The sequence below is a fragment of the Bactrocera oleae genome, chromosome 3, assembly GCF_042242935.1.
Source record: "Bactrocera oleae isolate idBacOlea1 chromosome 3, idBacOlea1, whole genome shotgun sequence".
Lineage (NCBI taxonomy): Eukaryota > Metazoa > Arthropoda > Insecta > Diptera > Tephritidae > Bactrocera > Bactrocera oleae.
The window spans coordinates 19,625,591-19,645,972 of NC_091537.1; the positions used below are offsets into that span (position 1 = coordinate 19,625,591).

General features: G+C 36.0%; 2 protein-coding genes across 4 annotated transcripts in view; one reads left to right on the plus strand and one right to left on the minus strand.

The window, feature by feature from the left end:
• Positions 1–1,001: 1,001 nt before the first annotated feature.
• Positions 1,002–9,223, minus strand: LOC106615638 (uncharacterized). 2 transcript variants are annotated; one of them, XM_014231950.3, is made up of 6 exons: positions 8,965–9,223; positions 8,789–8,876; positions 4,367–4,655; positions 2,729–2,957; positions 1,266–2,640; positions 1,002–1,208 (listed from the first exon to the last, which is right to left on the minus strand). In XM_014231950.3, the coding sequence occupies exons 2-6, from the start codon at positions 8,835–8,837 to the stop codon at positions 1,078–1,080; spliced, it is 2,073 nt and encodes a 690-aa protein (XP_014087425.2). In that variant the 5' UTR covers positions 8,838–8,876; positions 8,965–9,223; the 3' UTR covers positions 1,002–1,077. The 2 variants fall into 2 exon arrangements, with proteins under 2 accessions (XP_014087425.2, XP_014087424.2); XM_014231949.3 differs by having other exon boundaries at positions 8,785–8,876.
• A 2,986-nt stretch (positions 9,224–12,209) lies between these two features.
• Positions 12,210–20,382, plus strand: part of LOC106615644 (uncharacterized) — a 47,547-nt gene continuing 39,374 nt past the window's right edge. The window contains exon 1 of one of the 2 annotated variants that reach the window (XM_036366804.2): positions 12,210–12,786. The gene's annotated coding sequence lies outside the window, so the exon portion shown is untranslated. Of the gene's footprint in view, positions 12,787–15,234; positions 15,400–20,382 lie in introns of those variants that run through there. The other variant, XM_070106196.1, reaches the window with a different exon arrangement.

Consider the following 20,382-nt stretch of genomic DNA (forward strand, 5'->3'; position numbering starts at 1 on the left):
CATCACATTCATTTTTGTAGGTTAGGTTAATAACAAGGAATAAAATGCAATCAGTAGTCTCTTGTATTCCCATCTCTACGCCGAGCTGATCGAATTGCACTTTGAGAACACAACAACGTCAACTTAGTCTATACCTTGGCAAATCTGGTACCCGACCTACGAAGACGTATTTTTTCATGGGAATCAACGGGGAACCTGATCTACAGGTCTGTTTCTATTGTTCTCTTTGCCTCAATTTGGAGAAGTCTGGCTGCTTAAAGGGTTCCGGAAATATTTTCCCTTTATTTCACTTCGCTTTTTGTGTTGTATATTCCTACCAGAAATCATTTCGTGACTGCCAAGAATTTTTAAGACTACCAAGGCATAGATCGTCGACATAATAGCCCTTGACTGCTAAAATCCGGTCAATTCCATTGTAGAGGCGTCTGCTATGGGAACTGACAACCAGTTCATAAATTATAAAGCTTTGAGACATTTAAGTTGAGGTCACACAGGCCCTTTACTTTCAGAATTACTTATTCAACAGATCATTGCTAATAGTGATATCTAGATACATATATCTAAAAATACCCATTTTATAGATTCTACTAGAAAATAATCAATTTAATAGTACACCCTATCTCTTCCAGTTCATGCTGTCACATGCCTTATGTTGGACGTCAGCATCGCAACAGATGCCCTTAACTACCTCATGTATGATGGAATACCGAAAATCGTCCGCGGCTAAATCCTATGTTCTGAAGCGGTCCTCGCAGGTCTTTCGGAAACCTGTACTTTCCACAGAGCTTAATCAACCCAAATTGGTTCGCTGAGCCAGCGTCGCATATCGCTATAAGGCTACAGTTCTGCCGAATTATCCCACAAGAATGGTATTTGCGCAATTTCCTTGAAGAGTAGCTTTAAGCTCTCGGCCATTAATATTAGCAGAGTTCTCAAGATAACTTTTTGTAATGAATAGCATTGTTTTGATTCAGACTGGTAGGAATTATTACTTCATTAAATTATATTACTTTCGTTAAACGACTTTTATTACAAAATTATTTAATCACAGAAATGAATGAATAAGTTAAAACCCCTTCATAGTTGCAATGTTTCTATATAATTTTCAAATGCACGAGATATTTGGGCGTGGTCCGGACCCAGTTGTGTGTCCGCCATTATAGCCAAACGATATTTATCGCCAAAGCGATGAATATTCAAAGATAAACCTGGAAAATTTTTATAAAAATTATTTTACGTAATTTACAGAAATTCAAGAAACCCACAAGTTTTCGACTGCGGCGGTCGGAAGAGCAATACATCCTCCACCACATGACCCCAGAGTGTTTCAAAATCTGACGTAGCGCCGTGTATCTCCGTAATGGTAACGGGAAAATTGTGTGAGAAAAAATTCAAACAAACTTTCGTCAACACACGCGGTAACAAAGCGGTCAGCAGATCGAAACGAGTCTGTCCCAACGACGCCAGATAGATCATAATTTGTTTGCGACGTATATCTTCAACAATCGTGTGGACTTTATGGATGAGCTCTCGGCTGGGTGCTTGCAACGGCAATTGTAGAAAGACCACACCACCAATATTCTCTGCTTTATTGCCCGTGTTCTCGGTAAAGTAACCCTTGGCAATGGTGCGACACGTCGTATTAAGCATCTGTGGTACTGGCGCTTGACTGCTATGCACAGCGAAGTAGTCACGTAACGCGCCAGCGAGGCAGGCGAGTATAAAGTCGGATTCACAAGTCGTCGCATCAAAGTTGTGACGTTGACGCAGTTCAGCGGCATTAATAGATTTGGAGAATGAAACAATTTTACGCCCCGAATATGACTTCAATTGTAGAATATTCGCTTCTTTTGAGGGTTTTACAAAGAGTTCTTCGTAAATATTTACTGGCGCCTTGAAGATTTCATAGCATATCTTGTAGAATTCGATTTGCGCATACAACACCATCGGCAAATATATCGATATGCGTCCCACATGCGTGTGCGTAAGATGAGTTTGTCCCCTGAAAATGAGTTCGCGTATAGCCATCAGTTCGCAGTAGATGCGGTAGGGCAACAAGATGGTATTGTTGATATTGAGACGCCACAAGAATTTAGTCCAAGTCTTCACAATATTCGTTGGTTGCCACGATGTGCAGACTGACATCCAAGCAGACTGCCATGAGAGATTGCGTCGTTCGATCTCCTTCATTAGCAACATCGTGAATATCCTGAGACGGCCATAGCTATCCTTTTGCACATTGTATCGTCGTTGCAGCTTCTGACGCAATTGCATTGTACGCCAATAATCGATGCACACATTCACAGTGACGATCAGTAGCACCGACAGCAGCTGCGTAACATTCGTAATATGTACGGGTCTATAGCCATCTGGTGTCTCTAGCGACTCAAACTCATAGATGAAAGCATTCCAGGCATTCACTATCTGCACAGCAATGTGATTGATCAGTCGTCGTATGTGCACGGGTTCACGCACGAAATAGGATAGGGCTTGTGACTTCCGTCTACCACCGTATTGATCGATATCTATCAGTGGTTTACGTCCATTCTCCTGCAGCATTAATATTTCGCTTATGTGTAGATCTTCCTCTTCGGCTATGATTAGATGGTGTACTTTCACAAGCACATAGTAGTGATCGTCCTAAGAATCGGAGAATAGAGAAGAGAGAGGTTAAAATAAATTGAGTTGGAATAGAGATCTTCAACGATCACTTAATGAGTATACCAACCATGGTTTGTGCCGTAGCCGCCACATTTTCGTTTTCAGCCTCTGGTGTGTTTGTTGTATTGGACGTAATCGATGCAGTTGGTATAATAATTACTTGCCATTGTGGCAAGTCGGATGGTATGTATTTAGTGGCCAATTCGCTTACGAAATCTTGTATATTACTGTCGCTCACTGGACGTCCGCGATACGTACGCGCGCTGAGTACAACATGATTGTTTAAATTGAAGGAACTGAAAGAGATATTACGTGAGATTAAATAAAAGACTGTGGATCGTATCAAATCTCTTTCAACAGGTAGCGAAATATTATATTTCTAAAGAGTCTGTCTGAGTTCTCATTTGTTTTTTGAAATATTGGATAACCACAAAGAATTAGATGTATGTATGTAACAGATTTCATCCTTAGATAGTCTCGCCTTTAAACATATTTCTATAATTTAAAACATCTCCTAGAAATGTATTAGTATATTGGACTAACTAGAATTTCTAAGGTGATTTCGTCAGATACCCAACAGATACAGAAAAGTTTTACCAATCCCCTTAAAGTAAAGAGCAATTAATATTTCGGATGTAGAATTCAGAAGTTATAGGTTATATTATTGATTCTGAACCCAGTTGTGAGATCACAATTTCCATAATGCCCCTTGTGAGATCAAAGCCCTTCGAACATTCTTTAAGGCGCTGACCTTACGATTTAACTAGTATGTACAGTTCTTTTGGAGTAGGTCATTATGGGGAAGGCAAGATAGTAGTAAAGTTCTACTGCTGCGAATATATCTAGTGAGCTCCTTGTACTTAAGGAACCTCTTTTTTTATATATAGGGGTAATTTTCCTATTGTCACTCATATATTAAGGCTAAAAATCATTCCGGTTATCGAAGTGTTTGGTACTCGAGTCTTTCGCCCACTTTGACAAGAGAAAAGTTAAAATTATTTGGCTTTCATACCTACAGTCGGCCATATGGACTAGGTGCAATCGAAATCAAACGCTTCATCACCTTTGTTACGGACCATTCTAGGCGTTTTTGGTGTTACAAAGGATTTATTTGTAATTGTCTAAGTGTGACCTCTTGATCGGGCATCATAACCTAAGCATCAGAATGTCATTGGGCTTATCTGCTCTTAGCAGGGAATATTATTGTAGATATACTTGTAGTCAGTTCCATCAATTATAAATTTCAAAATTAGGTAGCCATCCAGCGACGTATAGAGAAAACAGGGGCGCGGGGAGGGTATAATATATATAATCGGGCTCTCTGATTCAACAACTATTAGAGAAAAACTGAAAACAATTGCTGCAGAGCACCGGACAGCCGACCCTGCGAGATTCGGAGCCGATTTTCCGCCCCCCACCTCTCGTATCCATCTGGAGTTTCGGAATCCCAAAGAAAGTAGTGTACTTATGTCTGAAGGTAGTAAGGTCTCAAAGAGCGAGAAAATACCTTTATCTTCCCTTACCTCTCGTCTAAGAAAAAAATAATATTCCATTTATGCCGTTAATATTAATATATTGTTATATATTTCCCTGACAATAAATGAGATGCATATATGAAACCATTTTAAAGTTTACGCGAATATCTTATGTTTCAATTCCATTGAAAATCGACTCTCTCGTAATTATTAAATTGATTTACACTCACCTATTATCATTCACCCAAGCATAGTGACCCCAACAGGTCACCAGTTTTTGGCGCAATTTCGGAAAACGCAAATAACCAGCCTTGTCGCGCGCATCCGTCAGATTATCGGCATAGTACTGTTTTATTTGTTCAAAGTCACACTGACCTTTAATTTGAAGAAGAAAGTGAAATATTCCCGCATTGCGTGGTGTATCGACAAAAGTACGAATCTTCTTCGATTTGGAGATGGTGAGTGTGGGGTATTTGATGCTAAGCACATAATTAACCAACTCATCACTGTAGTGGACACCTGAAATACATTGATTTAATGAAGATGACATTCCAATAAAGGGTGCTTGTAGATGCAAGCTAATATGTGATTATAAAATAAGTAAATATAATCACTAATATAATGTTTTTTTATGAGTATATAACTAACTGTAAATGCAATTGTTCCGTTTTGGCATCTGAATTTTAGACCGCATGCCGGATCTGATTCGGAATTCAACAAAGCTTTATGGACACATACATATGTACATATGTGTATATTTGAAAGCTATGGTATATAGAGCGTGTATATGAACACATATATGCATGTATGTATATACAGGTTGGTTGAAAAGTTTATTCTCTCGAAATGAAAAAATACTGTTTTTGGTACGAAATAATTATTTTTTAACACCCTTAACTTCAAAACACTTATTCCATTGATCCTCCACTAATTTTATACCATCCCTATAATAACCTTAGAGAAGCTCTGCATAATACCCGTACACGACTGTAATAGCTTCTTCATTCGATGAAAAACGCTTTCCACGAAGGAATTGTTTCAGGTTGCTGAAGAGTTAGTAGTTGCTGGGAGCCAAGTCTGGTGAATGCGGTGGATGCTTAAGCAATTCGTACTTTGATTCATTGAAATTTGTCATTGTTAAAACACCTTTGTGAGCAGGGACATTGTCTTGATGAAAAATTATTTTTTTGTGCTGCAAACCAGGTCTTTTCTTTTTCATCCAGCTAATCCAAAGGCTGCAATAATATTCAGAGTTGATTGATTTACCTTTCTGCAGATAATCAATTAACAAAATTCCCTTTGCATCCCAAAAAACTGATGCCATAATATTCTTTGCTGATCCTTGTGACTTAACCTGCTTTGGAGCTGAACAAACAGCTTCAGCCCACTGTAAACGTCCTCGTTTCAATTTAGAATCATTGTGGTAGATCCAAGTCTCATCCATAAATAAAAAACGACGCAAGAAACCGGTTTTATTTTGCTTAAAAAGCTCCAAATTATGCAGAGAAATTTGTTTTCGCGCCAGTTTTTGTTGAATTGTTGAAATTTGCGGCACTAACTTTCCAAACAGCTTTTTCATATGCAATTCTTCATATTCTACTCGTTCGTCTAAGATGCCTATGGCATTAGCAATTTCACGCTTAGTCAAACTTGGATACTAACTAACAATATTTTAAACTTGCTCAATGATTTCTGGTGTTGTTGCGGTTTTTGGTCGTACTTCGCGTGGATCTTCTTCAAACCTAGTACGACCACGTAAAATTCACCAAACCAAATTCATCCGTCATCACATATTGTAAGTGAGGCCTCTTTAATACTTCTAACACTTGTATATAAATTTCCTTTTTTTTTAAACCTTTCCAAGCAGAGAATCTAAGCACTGCACGATATTCAATTTTTTCCATATTAAAAAAATACTCTGACACGTCAACTTCAAATGGCTTGTAAGCAAAGAATTAATTGACAGAATGACTTGTTACTTTCAATGTGCTCTCACGACAGATGTACCAACTTGAGAAAAAAAAAATGTTGGAGCTAGTAGTGCTATTTTTTGGTGGGACCAACCAACCTGTATACATGTTTCTAATTGTGTATATTGATAGCCTGCATTGTGATAATACTAGTGCTAATAAATCTATTTTGGTAAAGTTTGTAGATTTGATTTCTTTGAATTGTGCATTTTAATTTGGCGATAAAAGATGTTGTATACTCGTTTGCATACTTACATACTCGTACATATATTTTTATTAGAGTGTGACAAAAAATTACTTTTAATTTTTTTCCGTTATATAAAATATGATCCGAAATGATGAAAAAATGTTAAGAAAGTTTGAGCGCGTAATGTTAGTGTTGTGATTTCTGATTTCCCATATAAATAACACAGCAATATTTTCTGCAAATCCGATCAACAAAAAAGTTCTAACATGATTTTTTTGTCGAGTCGAATTCTTCAAAGTTTATTCGAAGTCAAAGTCTAACCTTAAATCGCAATAGATAATATTTACAATTTTTCGTATTCTTACACAAAACAATGCCTAATGTAAAATATATACATATATGTGTACATGTATGTGTATATATACATCTCTCTTTTTGTATACAATTATTATTGAGTGAGGCCCAATGCTTGCTTATCTTCGCACAGAAAGAGGCGATTAATGAGTAATAGAAATAGTCAAAGTTCATAATGACTGGCTTTGTTGTGTTATTATTTTTGTTTTATTCTTGTTGTAGATGACGCCAACGGTTAACACAGTTCGAAAAGTGTGCAAAGTTCACTGTGATTTATTTGATTTGATCAGTTAGTTGGGTAGGTCCGAGTAAGTGAACCCGGATAAATTAATAAAATAAATATTTATGTTTATGTTATGTTTAGAAGAATAAATAATTGCAGATCTTTAGTCAATGTGTAACTATATGCTATAGAATACCGTTCTGAACAATTTGTTCGGAGATTATAGCATTGCCTTTGGCAATAATCCTTGCAAAATTTCGTGAAGTTATCTTGTCAAATGAAAAAGTTTTCCATATAAGGGCTTGATTCCGATCGTTCAGATGGTATGGCAGCTATATGCTACATTGGTCCGATATCGGCGGTTTTGACAAATGAACAGCTTCTTGGTAAGGAAAGGGTAAATTTCAGAACGATATTTCGCGACAGGCGGAAAGACGGATATTTCCCAGATAGAAAATGAATAAGTGAAGTAGAGAGAGCTTTAAATATTGCAAAGTTCTTTCAAAACAAATCACTGGTTAGAAATGGTATTGTATTCGCTCGAAATTTCTAAAATTTCCTAAATTAAAAATATACTGTGGGTTCATGCCAGCATTATCAGCTTTAAAATCCTACGCATAAGCTTTCTTTTCAGGGCTAAGAGCCACTTCGGACTGGGTAGCAAAGTAGTGTTTACTTTCTTTACTTATACTTGTAGATTTCGAAAACAGTCTTCCTCTCGTTGCTTCGAAAGCATTGCATATTCTACAAAATATTATAATATTATCAATATTTGTTATTGTATTCCCCTGCATCTGGCCTTGAACTTTAAATTCGAAATAGTATTTCATTATTTCAAATAAAAAAATAAAAAAATTTTGTTGGAACTTTTGTAGACTGAAGCCGGTACGCGACACCGGCTATCACTATACCTTCACATTATTTCAATTTATTTAGCTGATAGGTGGACTATGTACAAATAAATGTAAAAAATATTATATGCATAAATATGTTTGATTACTTGTGCATAAGTGTGTTTGTAGTTAATAATTTGTTATCAGGCGAATATTATAATTTATGTGATTTGGTGCATAGAATTGAAAGACTCTTTGCATACACATGCATCCAGTCGTGGGTGCTCATAGGCAGAAATATTATATATTTTTAATAGGAAATATAATGTACCATATATAATATTATATTTCGGGCAAAAATGTGCAACCACAGCACAAAAGTTATTTTTGATCTGATTAAATTCTATGTCTTGGAAAAAAAATATATAAATCACCGAATTTTCAGTTAAGATTAATCAAAATCGTGCAATCAAAATGATATTACACGTTCTCATCCACATTAGCATATTTGCTCCCTAGAATGTATGTCCATGTGTCTGTATATAGTATACTAGTCACTCACTTTTTGAGATATCTCTTTGAAATTTTGCATACGTCCTTTTTCCCCAAGAAGCTTCTCATAGGTCGGAACCGCCAGTATCGAAATACATACTTAGCTGCCATACAAACTGATCGATCAAAATGAAGTCCTTGTATTGAAAACTTTTATAGTTGACAAGATATCTTCACGAATTTGGCATGGAATATTGTCCAAGACTACATTACAATCTCTAAACAAATTATTCAGATCGGACCACTATAGCATATAGCTGCCAGACAAATTTACCGATCAAAATCCAGTTGTTGTATGGACTCTTTTTTACTTATGAAAGGTATTATAGCTTCGATGTAACGAAGTTAACGTTTTTTCTTGTTTTAGAGTGATTTGAATAATTTTTTAATTAAAAAAGTACGCTATTTGTTCATCAATATAACAATTTTTTTTCTAATTAATTTTATATTATTAGCGCGTATCATTTGGTATTATTGTAATTGATGATCATGTCTGTTAGTTAAGCGCACACATGATCACCATACTTACATACAAAGGACAATATCACCATCGGCAACAGGCAGCAGGCAATTAGGAAACATAATAAAGCTTTGAAAAATGATTTTACTTGACGCAGAATTCTAAAGAAAATGAAAAAATAAATATCCTCATTAGTTTTTCCGAATTCAACCATAATTTGGTTTGCATTGGCAATTTGCAATACTTTACTTTTCCATTTTTTCACATCACCACTTCACTGGCTTAACTGATTTAACACTGTAGGCACACTTTGCTTTTTTTTTAGCAAGAATTCACTTAAATATTTACGATTATATGTTAAAAATCTCGTTTTTCGTTTTGTTTTTTAAAACAACTTTGTCACCAGAAGCGCTTTTTCAAAATTGTATCATTCACTATTCCGTATCAAATACCGTTCGCACCGATTAGTCGGTCTATTCCGTTCTAGTATTAATTTGAAACTGAATTATTAGCTCAATGCGATCGCCGGGGGTAATCTACTTGTTGAGCCAGCCAACTGCTCTTATCACGCATCGTGTGTCCAGCAACCGCCTGCTTATCACCAAATTCAAAATACACTCTTCGTTAAGTAGAAGAGGCGCACAATCAAAAGAGACCGCCATTGAAGCAGATTTTTACTACAATACAATCATCAATGAATGAGTAATTGATAGTGCCATAAGTAAGGAAGCACTAAGTTCAATCCGGACCAAATTTTATGTAAACGGGCACGCGCTACTACTACTACAACTAATTTCTTGGAAAGATTTGAAAGTCGTTATTTGATTTTGGGTTAAGTTAGGCAAGTTAAAGATAATGAGCTCATAATTTGTTATAGTTATCTATAATAATTTCCAATATATTTAGTAAACCTTAGGCTACTAAAATTGTGAATTATTTGTCGAAAAAAGGCAATCAATTTAAAAGGTGGAGATCAAAATATTAAATTCATTCGCAGGATCCTTAATTTTAACTTTGTCTCCATGTAGTACTACTACCACAAACATGATTTTAATTGAAAAGCTTTATGTTTTAGTCTTTTATTTATTCTGTTTTTAGGCCCAATATTTCTAGTACCAAGTTCAATTTCCCAATATCTAAATTTTTCCAATGCCTTGATTCGATCTCTTTTTTTCGGTTTTCTTTTTCTTTTTCTTTTTAGTAACTAAATCGCATTTAGAAGCCACGTTCTCCTGTAAGCGAGTTATTTTGAATCAGATCTCTCTCATCATCTCTTAAAAACAACAACTACAAGCAAAATGGAGGAAACATAAGTACATAAAACAAAAGGACCATAACCACTACTTTATGTATCTAGTGTAACTACCTATAAAAGGTGATTTTTGGGAATTAAAAATTCAAATCTACTGTATCACTTGTTTTAAAATTTTAAATGTGTATATTTATACATAATTTTGCAATACACAATGAAATGCTTCAAGCAAAAAATTAAATATTTTACGAGTTAAACGCGACTCTGATGGCGCTAGAGCAAAGCTCCTCCACTACGGCAGTGGTTTCGGCCTTCTCCTTGGATAAAACCTAAAACAAGCTCTCTACTGGAAAACATTGTACGTACAATGACTTACGGTAGAAAAAAATCAAAAACTGACAATGTGGCGGCTTTTTAAAAAATAGTTAAACTTTCTCCAAAAATTTGATAAGACCAAAAAACTTGTAGCTCCTTGTATGGAATAAGCAGAAAAAATTCTGATCATTTATCTACGAGAAATCACTCAAGCAAATTTGGAAAATGTAGTTTTAAGAACCACACGTTTAAAGATATACCAAAGAGCAGCACTTTAGAAGGCTATAACTCTAAAGCTATTTGAGATATCGTTCAATTTTAGCACGTTATTTTTTATGGTATTAGCTATCGAAATATGAAGATGTGGAAACTTTGAGTTCATGGTTAACTGCAAAAACTATGTATATTGAATCAAATATCCTATTATTGACAAACGTTTGGTGGGCAAAAATATGGTCTGGTTTTGCTAATACTTAATGTAGTTGCAGTATTGTCAACTAAGCCATACCCTGTATTATTCTTATTATTATTTGCAAGTTCTTCCAAAATGCCTTGAAACTTCAAAGTTCAACTGATGATCTAATACCGGAACTATGCATAAATGTGATCTTGAATTTTTAAGGCTTATATCGATTCTATCTCTTTCAGATATTCAGGTAATCCCAAAAACTCCTAGCTCAAAACCTTTGCGAAGGCAACAATCACTTCAAAATAATTAGCTTCCAAAAGCTTTCGACACTCATTAAATAATATGAGATCTCCGAATATAATTCTGAATTAAGAAAAGCTTCTCAACAAATTTATTAGCCGTTTTGGGTAGGTTTAAAACTGTTCATCCCTGAGATTCTCATAAAATGTACTCGTAAAACATGTTGAGGAAAAGATTATTATAAAAGGCTCTAGGATGGGTGTAAGCGTGAGATTATTTTTAGGAAGCACATGAAGTACGGAGCACAGCATGAAGAACAACTTGCCATATTAATTATGTATTTTTTTTATACCCTGTTATTAATATTGCCACGAAGTTTGTAACACCAAGAAGGAAAGTCGAATACTCTAAAAAACAAATAGATAAATTAATATAGTGCCGAGCTGAATCGATTTAGCCGTGTTCGCCGCTTCGTCCGGCTGTCTGTATATGCGCGTACTAATCTCTTAATTTTTGAGATATCGATATGAGCTTTTTCACACATCGTTTCCTCCCCTAAGAAGCTTCACAGCTTGTCGGAACCGGCGATATCGGATTAGTATATCATATAGCTGCCATACAAACTGAGCCTGAACGTGAGAACGATCGGAATCAAGTGCTTATAAGAACTCTTTTGTATTTGTGAAGGGTAGTATAGCTTCGGTGCACCCCAAATTACCGTTCTTTTTTATTTGAACTAGGCTGTTCAAAATAAAAATCTAAATCCGAATTCCGGCACACTAATTTGCCTTACCAAACAGCACATGGTTTGTGCGATGTTTTTTTGTTCATTTCGACGCTGACGCTAACCAAAACGCCAAATATACTGTTATCCTTTTTACGCCGCAATTAATGGAGTTCTCGTATGAGAAGAGAGTGAGAGCGCGCCAACAGTATACCAAACATCGCGCGTGGGTACAAAAGCACACATGCCTGAGAGCTTTGAGTGGCAAAGGAAACTGAAAGGCGCTGTGGTGAAAATATATCACTGAATTTTATGCACTTGAAGGACGAAAATAATTTCAGGGAAGTGGCAGAGAGTGCGACAAGCGCTTACGATGTGCTTTGTGCATAATTTAACGTAGCGAGTAGAGCGCAAGTGGCGAGCATGTGTGGTGAGCGCGCTTACATTGCTGCAGCGATTGTACTGAGCAACATCGAAACATCGCACAAAGCATAGAAATAGGCGCTTATACATTGCAGTAGTAGCAGCAGCAGCAGCATTGGCAGGAGCAGCTGTCGTCAATATTGGGTTCGCAGGATACGTGAGCCGTTTGGCCTGATGAGTACTGGCGTTGCTGTTCGTGCGTTGTGGTCGTAGTCGTCGCCGTCGTTCGAAGTCGTTGTAGTCGCTGTCGGTGTCGTTGATAATTTGCTGTGCTGTGCTGTGCTGCGCCGCTGCTGTTGTGGATTTTGTTGGAATTAAAGAAATTTGTGTTTTTTCTTTCCTTTCTCGCAACAACTTTTCCATTATTTTTTGTGCGTTTCCATAAAATACTTCGGTAACAGTTTTTCACGGTAGTTGGAATTCGCTGAAAATCGCAATGAAAGCAAGTTGAAGATTTTTTTTGTGAAAATCGTGCAAAAAAGAAAAAGAAAAAAATTGTGCAATTTGCGGAAATCGTGAAAATTACATGTGAAATGTGCGCAAAGCAAATGCGAAAATGAAATGTAATCGTGTATGGGAATGTGAGAAAAATTATGTATGATAATTCTGCGCTTATATGTTGGCAGAAAATATACGTGAAAGCTGCAAAGTTGTTGCGGAAATGTGTAACTGATCTATGGTTTTGTGTTACGCTGCCCAAAAACGACGGTAAACCTGCTGAAAAGCATTGCCTACAATAAGTATCAGTAGATTTTAGATTTTTTTCGTGGTTGTTATAGACACAACGTGTTTAAATAGCGTCTTCCTATCAAACAATTTATTTTAAAAAAATTTTAAAATAACACATACAATTTTTTTTAAATGAAAATTAAAATTTTTTTGTTTTTAAGTTTTTTTTTTTTGAGTCTTTTTTGCCTTTCTACTGCCAACGTTTTGTTGTTTGCTCTGGTGTCACAGGCAGCGTTTTACAGTTGCTCGTTCGGTCGGTAGGTCGGTCGTACGGTCGAAAGACTGAAAATTTTATAGAGTCCTTGTACTCATTCGTACGTCGGCTCACTTTTGTAGGAGTTCAATATAATATACTATATAAGCTTATATGGATATCATATACATATGTATAAATGTGTGTAGCTGTGTGCTCAGCGCTCTTTTTTTTTACAGTTACATCCATGTGCAGGCAACTTCCTGCCCAACCATTCTCTCGTGCACTCAATTTCCTCGTGCAAGCGTTGTTAGCCATCCATTCATACGGCCAGCAAGCAAAGATGGTAATGATGATGATGATATTGTTGTTATTATATTGTTGCTTTTGTTATTGCTGATGATGATGGTGCCTTAAACAAATGTTAATTTAACAGGGCAAGTGAATAATTAATTTTGAAAGCACCATTGGACCGCAGTGTCCACCGCAGTGCGTAAAAACGACCATCAGAAAAGGTAAAAGCCAAATGACAAAATAAGAAAACAACAAAAGAAGAACATAAAAAAGCACAAAATATAAGAGTGAAATAAAGCGTAAATGTGGAAAACTACTACGGGAGCAAATATGACAAATATACCTATATAAATATACACTATGTATGTATGTGCGAACGTGTCCTTAAGGGAGCGTAAGAGCAAAAAAAAAAAAAAACACACAAACAGAAAACATGTGCGAAAGTGTGAAAAAATCGAAATATGAGTTAAGCAAAAAGTTTTCGCATAATTACAGTAACGTGCAAATATTTTGTGAAATGTGAAGCAAACGAGAAGTGAAAAGGATTAGTTTAAAAATATATACATATTTTGTTATTTATAAAATAATAAATATAGTTTTTCTGACTTTTGTTTTAAGCTCTACCGTCTTTTGCTGCCAAAAATAAAAATCAGCAAATAAGCAACAAAAGCAAAGCAGCAGCTACGCTATAGCTCACAGTGCGTCTTAGTAGTCTCATTGACTGTGCATAAAGCCGAGTGTTGAGCATGAATGGAAATATATATATATAATTCACCCCCTGCTAGGAAAAATCACGCGCAAGCTTCAACACGCACACAAACACACACTTGAAACACTAGTTCGTTTGTATTTCCGTGTGTAGCGTACTCGCACTCGCATCCATAAAGGCACACCCATACACCCACGTTGCATACACACCCACTATGATGGAAAAAAAGTTGAAATTCTCTAAATGTACGTAGAGGCTCAACAGCATTCACAAAAATATACATACATACATATATATATTGGGGTGGGTCAAAATATCGTATGAAAAAATTATCTCTTTTTTCTCGTTTTTATTTTTTTGTGTTTTCCTTTGATAAACATTGATGTTTGACGATGCATATCTCGCAAACGCTTAACTTAATCGAAAATTATATTGACCATTTTTGTAGAGCAAAAAATTTTCTATAAGATTTTGCAATTTAAAATTATGTTTTTTTCATTGAGTTATGAAGTTCAAAAGAAAAAGCAATTTTGCCCTAAAATAGTCAAATTTTAACCGTTAATATCTTTTACGCGATTAAGTTTACGAAAAAACCGGTACGGCGTAGAACCTTCCCGTTACAATTATGAGTTGATACTTGTAGAGCCTTTCTTAGGGTGTCTACCAAACAATTTTTCGAATCATCAAGCGAAAATAAAATTTAATTTTTTTTACCCACCCTAATATATATATACATATGTACGTAGTAATAATTCGCGAATAATATAAGTGTACAGTGGGTTCTAGAGTTAATAAACAACATAAAGTTCGTTGCAAAATTCTTATAGTAGTTTCGCGAGTGTTTTGCAGGTGCTAATAGAGTTTGTGACAATGTTCTTAAACGTACATATAAATATGTTTATATCTTAGCCTCACAGCCTAAGCATTACAAAGAAATATGATAAGGAGGTTTCCCTATAAAATACAGTGCTTGTTTTTGCTGTCATTTTGTTAGGTGATGCTATATTCCTGATTACCGATCAAAAGTTTCAAAGCTAAATTATTCCTGTAGATAAATTAAACCTTCAAATATCGACTAAATTTTTTAGTTCCATCACAAATCTACCAAGGCGTTTAATTTTCACATACTGCTTCAAGGTGACTTAAATAGTGAGAGTGAAGCTTCTTTTAGTCAAACTGTTAGTGCTGAGAAAATTTTTCCTTGCTATCTTACATGCAATTTAAACATCTAGCTAGATTTTTAGTCCTGCCGCATGAATTCCAATCAGACAATGATGCACAAGGGGAGCATATCACAATATCACGCAAGTGCCGACAGTATAACAGCGCTCTTGGGACTTAACTGTTGAACAGAAAAGCGCAAGCAGACAACGGAACTCACATCCGCGCCAATTCGGTAATAATGAGAATATAGTATATACTTGCAAGCTCATCAAACTTGTAGTTCCTGCCTATTCGTCTATGAACAGGCACCCATATAAGTCTCATCACGAAATAGGTCAATCCAACTGATCCATTTTATGAGGTATTTCTTAACTATTTTCGAGCGGGGACCTGTCTGTCTGAGCATTACACCCGTGGGTATGTTGGGTATATCGCGGTGAAGTCTTGATAAGTAGATGTTTAACCTGCTACAATATCTACAATATCCATAATGAAATCGCGCGAAGTAAACTCGAGCTATTCATCTGCCATGGATGTCGACCTCAGTGTGTGTGCGCTTGACAAGGCATCAAGAGGTATTCTTTCACAATTCTAAGGGCGGCATGTTTGTAGATTAGCGCTTGTAGTCTTGTATCCAAACAACAACGTTTATTTGCATTTACCGCAAATACTAACGCCTAGTTATTTGAGGATATTATTGTGACTCTGTACCTTAATCGTAACACTCAGTAGTTTTAGTGTGGTTGACTTTCGGAACTTTTGTGTTGCTGACAAAGATTGTTATATAGTCTCTAATCATTCATTCCATTTGTTAATAGTAAGAAGAAAATAGAATAATATAGAAAAATTATTGAGGTATGCACTGCGCCCATGATTTGCCTTATTTCCCTCTTTCACAAACACTCATATAACACTCTAATAATTTCACCTATGATACAATATGCTCCCTGTTTCTGCGTCTTCAGTTTGCCACGCAATTTAGAAGCAGGTGCTTCAGAGTTTCAGGCTCCATGTTCCTAGGTGCCTCTTAAGCCTGCAGTGACCAATGTATATTGACATCAGAAGCCAGAATTTTTCTCTCGAGAGGCCTATTATTTATTTAAACCTTTTGCGGTTGTACCCGGCAAGTTACAGTTTAGCCTGACGCAACCCAAGAGGTTGCTGTTAATACTTATCTCTTTCCGCTCTTTGCTCCTATCGGAATAATTATCTTATAGTGTGGGAATCCCAATGCCAAGAATGGTTCTGGTTCCAACAGCTTAGTAGCCGCTACAGAGCGTAAGTAAGTATATCATAGTGAGAGAGAGGATAAAGTTCCTTGTTTTAGTTTAGGAACAAATATTCTAATGTTCCTAGTAATATGCATTCTAGAAGTGATATACAATCAGTATAGCTAGAGTGGACCTTGGTGAAATACTTTATTCTTGTCGATCCAATATACTTGTAGGTTAAGATGAAAAAATTTATTCTGTCAGAATTTTTCTGATTCTTTTGGATAACACGTCCTTTAGCCTTGTCCATCAGAGAACACAATATCGAGGAGATTTTCTTAAGCGGGAATGACCGTAATCGAAATTGTATATAATTGCTGCTTCAGCTAGAAATTTCCGGTAGCTATCCACTATTCTTTCGGCTCTAATTAAAGTTATCAAAAGCAGATTTTCAAAAGAACAAAGATATATTTTGAAATCGAATATTATGACTTTTTCAAATTGTAAGTGACAAGAAATAAAAGATTACCATAAAGCCAAGCGGTTGGTCGAAAATCCTTCATTGGGGTCAATAGTTTTAAACGATCCCGTATATTAAAGCTGGCGCTTTTTTCCATTTCAATATTGTGTATTGACAGACAAACTGTCAACTCTAAATCAATTCGTCTCGCCTTTCTGAATTCTTTGGTAGGTTTTGAGCAGTTACTTTCTGTGCAACATATTCCGAGAATATATTTATAAGTTCAGAAACCTCCATGGAATGATCTTAAAATAAGCCCAAAATCTTTATTTTCAATATTAGTTTCAGTTGAAAAATAAAAAGTGATACGCTTTAATAAGAATATCAACCGGACTGAGCTCTGAGCTCATTAAATTCGGAATACTAGATTCTTTGTATGTTTGTTGTTGTATCCTCGTGCGTGTTTGGTTACTCTTAATATTTTCACTTACACTATGTTTGTATGTTTGTGATGACAATTTTAGAAAATTCGTCAGTGCTCTAAAACTGTGTGCACCTACGCCAACAAAATGCCATTACAAACAACTGGTGAGCGCACAAAGTGAAAAGGTGAGAGTGCAAAGCACGCGAAATTACAGTTACTGCTGCTGCATTGCTGCAAAAAGGTGGGTCAAGTGCAGAAAACAGGCAAGCTGGTGAATACTAAAGAGGCACTAAAGGACGGCGCTTATACACACACATAAATACATATGTACATATGTGCTTTGAAAGGAGCTGCTGTATATAAATGTATGCGCATCAAAACACATATACATATGTATATGCAAGTGTATGTATGAAGAAGTATATGTGAAGAAGTAAGAAAGCGCTAAGTTCGGCTGTAGCCGAACATTTTATACTCTTGCAACTTGCAAATGTCAAAGCCGGCTAAATAACTTCAGGTGTTGGTAATATTAAAAAATTTTACGAAAGGGTTCGTCTACATCGTTAGACGAAATGGGAAATGAATTGCAATCAAATTTAGTATCATATTAACTTATTTTGAAGGTCATAGCCTCAGTTTTATCACTATATTTTACTTCCCGTCAGCGAAAATCATACTAAATTCTTTGGGGGCATAGAAAGGAAAGTGCTGATTGCATTAATTTTTAACATTGCTCAGGTATACTATATACTAGAATTTATTTTGAAGCAATTTTATAAATAGTATATAAATATAAATATATATAATATATAAGGAGTAAAGTCAGTCGGACTTTTCAAAGTCATGAATATCAGTTATATGAGAACTAAAGAAAGTTTTCGCCCGGTTTTATCCAATTTAGACACAAAGATACGCTGTTATTAGAAAAACACGCTCTTTCAATTTCATTCAAATTAATCCTACATCGACTAATATATGTGGTATAAAGACAACTGGAAGTTCGAAAATCTTTATATGAGGTATATGGGAGCTAAGGAAAGTATTTATCCATTTTTGACCTTTTTCCCCGAATTTCAATGGTACATATATCTCACAGATTGAACGATATTTTCGGCAAAAAGTTAGCCATACGCACCGGGGTCCACATATTTGGCGTCTGGGTTCTTCAAAATATATAGTCTGGTTTTGGCAATTTTTTGACGTATGACAAAATACTTTCAGGGCACTATTGGTGCAAAGCTATATCCGGATACATTGACTGATTCTTAATTTGTATACTGGAAAGTGAAATAATCTGATGGAATTTAAAGTTTTGTTATATAGGATGTAGACGCGGTTTTTGACCGATTTCGCCTATTTTCACACTATAATGTAGAAATGCCAGAGTAATATTACGCTGTACCGAATTTGATTGAAATCGGTCGAGTATGTGCCGAGATATAGATTTTTCCCTATATGTGTACAAGAGGGTTTGTGCCATTAAAATTGTAAAATTGTATGTTTGTGAAGCATTTAGTTATTGATTTATCGCGCGCCTATATCTATCACGATTAGTTTTAGGTGATACAAGCAACCGTTAGGTGAAGAAAACTATTATACTCTGTAGCAACATGTTGCAAGCGTATAAAAACACATTTATTTTTGTGTGCCAATAAGCCAGCTTCATTTGAGGGCAGAGCGCGTCTTTATCGTCGACCTTACGCTACATTGGAACAAAATCAGTGACATTATTAGAAGCATTAAATCATAAGTAAAAGAAGTCTTGGCGAAAAGATATTGCTCGTGGTGACCTAAAAAGCCGTTACATGTATGCATTTACACCCATATAAAAATGAAATATTGTGAAAAATAGTCAAGAAATATTGTAACATGCTTACGAAGACACGTCTGCTCCTTCAGCCGATGATAAATTTATGTTGAGGTTATGCCCAGTTTCATAAATTATCAGCACGCCTGCGGCAGGACATGCCACACAACACACAATAAGCGCGAATTCATGCTCATAAGTGCATATACATATGTATATACATGTCAGCTTACTAAAGTGAAGCCATTACAACAAAAACACACATGCATACATACAGCCACTGATATATACTCAGACATGTGTGTTTGTAAGTCAGTTTATTGTGCCAACAACAAATGCGCCAGCACGGACGCGAATATGAAATTTATACCCCAACATATTGCATACACACGCACTCACACATTCATCTTCATGTATACATACATGTTGTATTGTAGTTGAGTGTATGTGTAAAGCAACATTGGCCTCTGCCCTGCTGTGTACATCGCTAACATAAACTTTGATGTTGCTTGCCACAACTGCTGCTGCTGTTGCCTCTGATTTTGTTTGCTTAGCGCATTTTTTGTTGTTGTTGGTACATTTGCTGTAATATCAGAACGTAACAATAGCTACAAATCTCCCCAACCCCCAATCGCTGCTCCGCGAGTGTTCGCGCTTCAATTCATTGGTGCAAACTTAACATTGGCATAACTCTACTATTCACGTGTATGTATGTGTGTAAGTACGTGTATATAAGTCGGTACACAGCCATTATGTTTACGGGTGATTCCATGCAATTATAATCTGCTTAAGAAGCATTCACGCACACTAAAACATTCCTCTCTTGCAATATATAATAACATAAGTCAATGGTTTTCACAAATCGCTTGTCTATAGGCTCTAGAATAGTCTGGTTAAACCCAGCTAGCTTGTATGGCAGAAATATGCCTTACTTCTAACTCTAATCTGACAAACCTCGTCTACTGTACTACTTATACCCTGAACAGTTATTTTAAGTCGGCAACGAAGCTTATAACACTCAGAAGGAAATAATCAGCGTGAGGAGCTGAGTCGATTTAACCATGACCGTCTGTCTCTATATACGTGAACTAATCTTCAGTTTTTGAGATATCGATCTGAAATTTGGCTCACGTTCTTTTCCCCTCAAGAAGCTACTCATTTGTCGGATTTTATATACCCTATATAATCTATATCGAATCACTATAGCCTATAGCTGCCATACAAACTGAACGTTCGAAATCAAGTGCTTGTAGATGTAATTTGATTTCTGTGTGGCCAATTGCTAAGCGAGCTATTTCTGCTACTAAAATAGT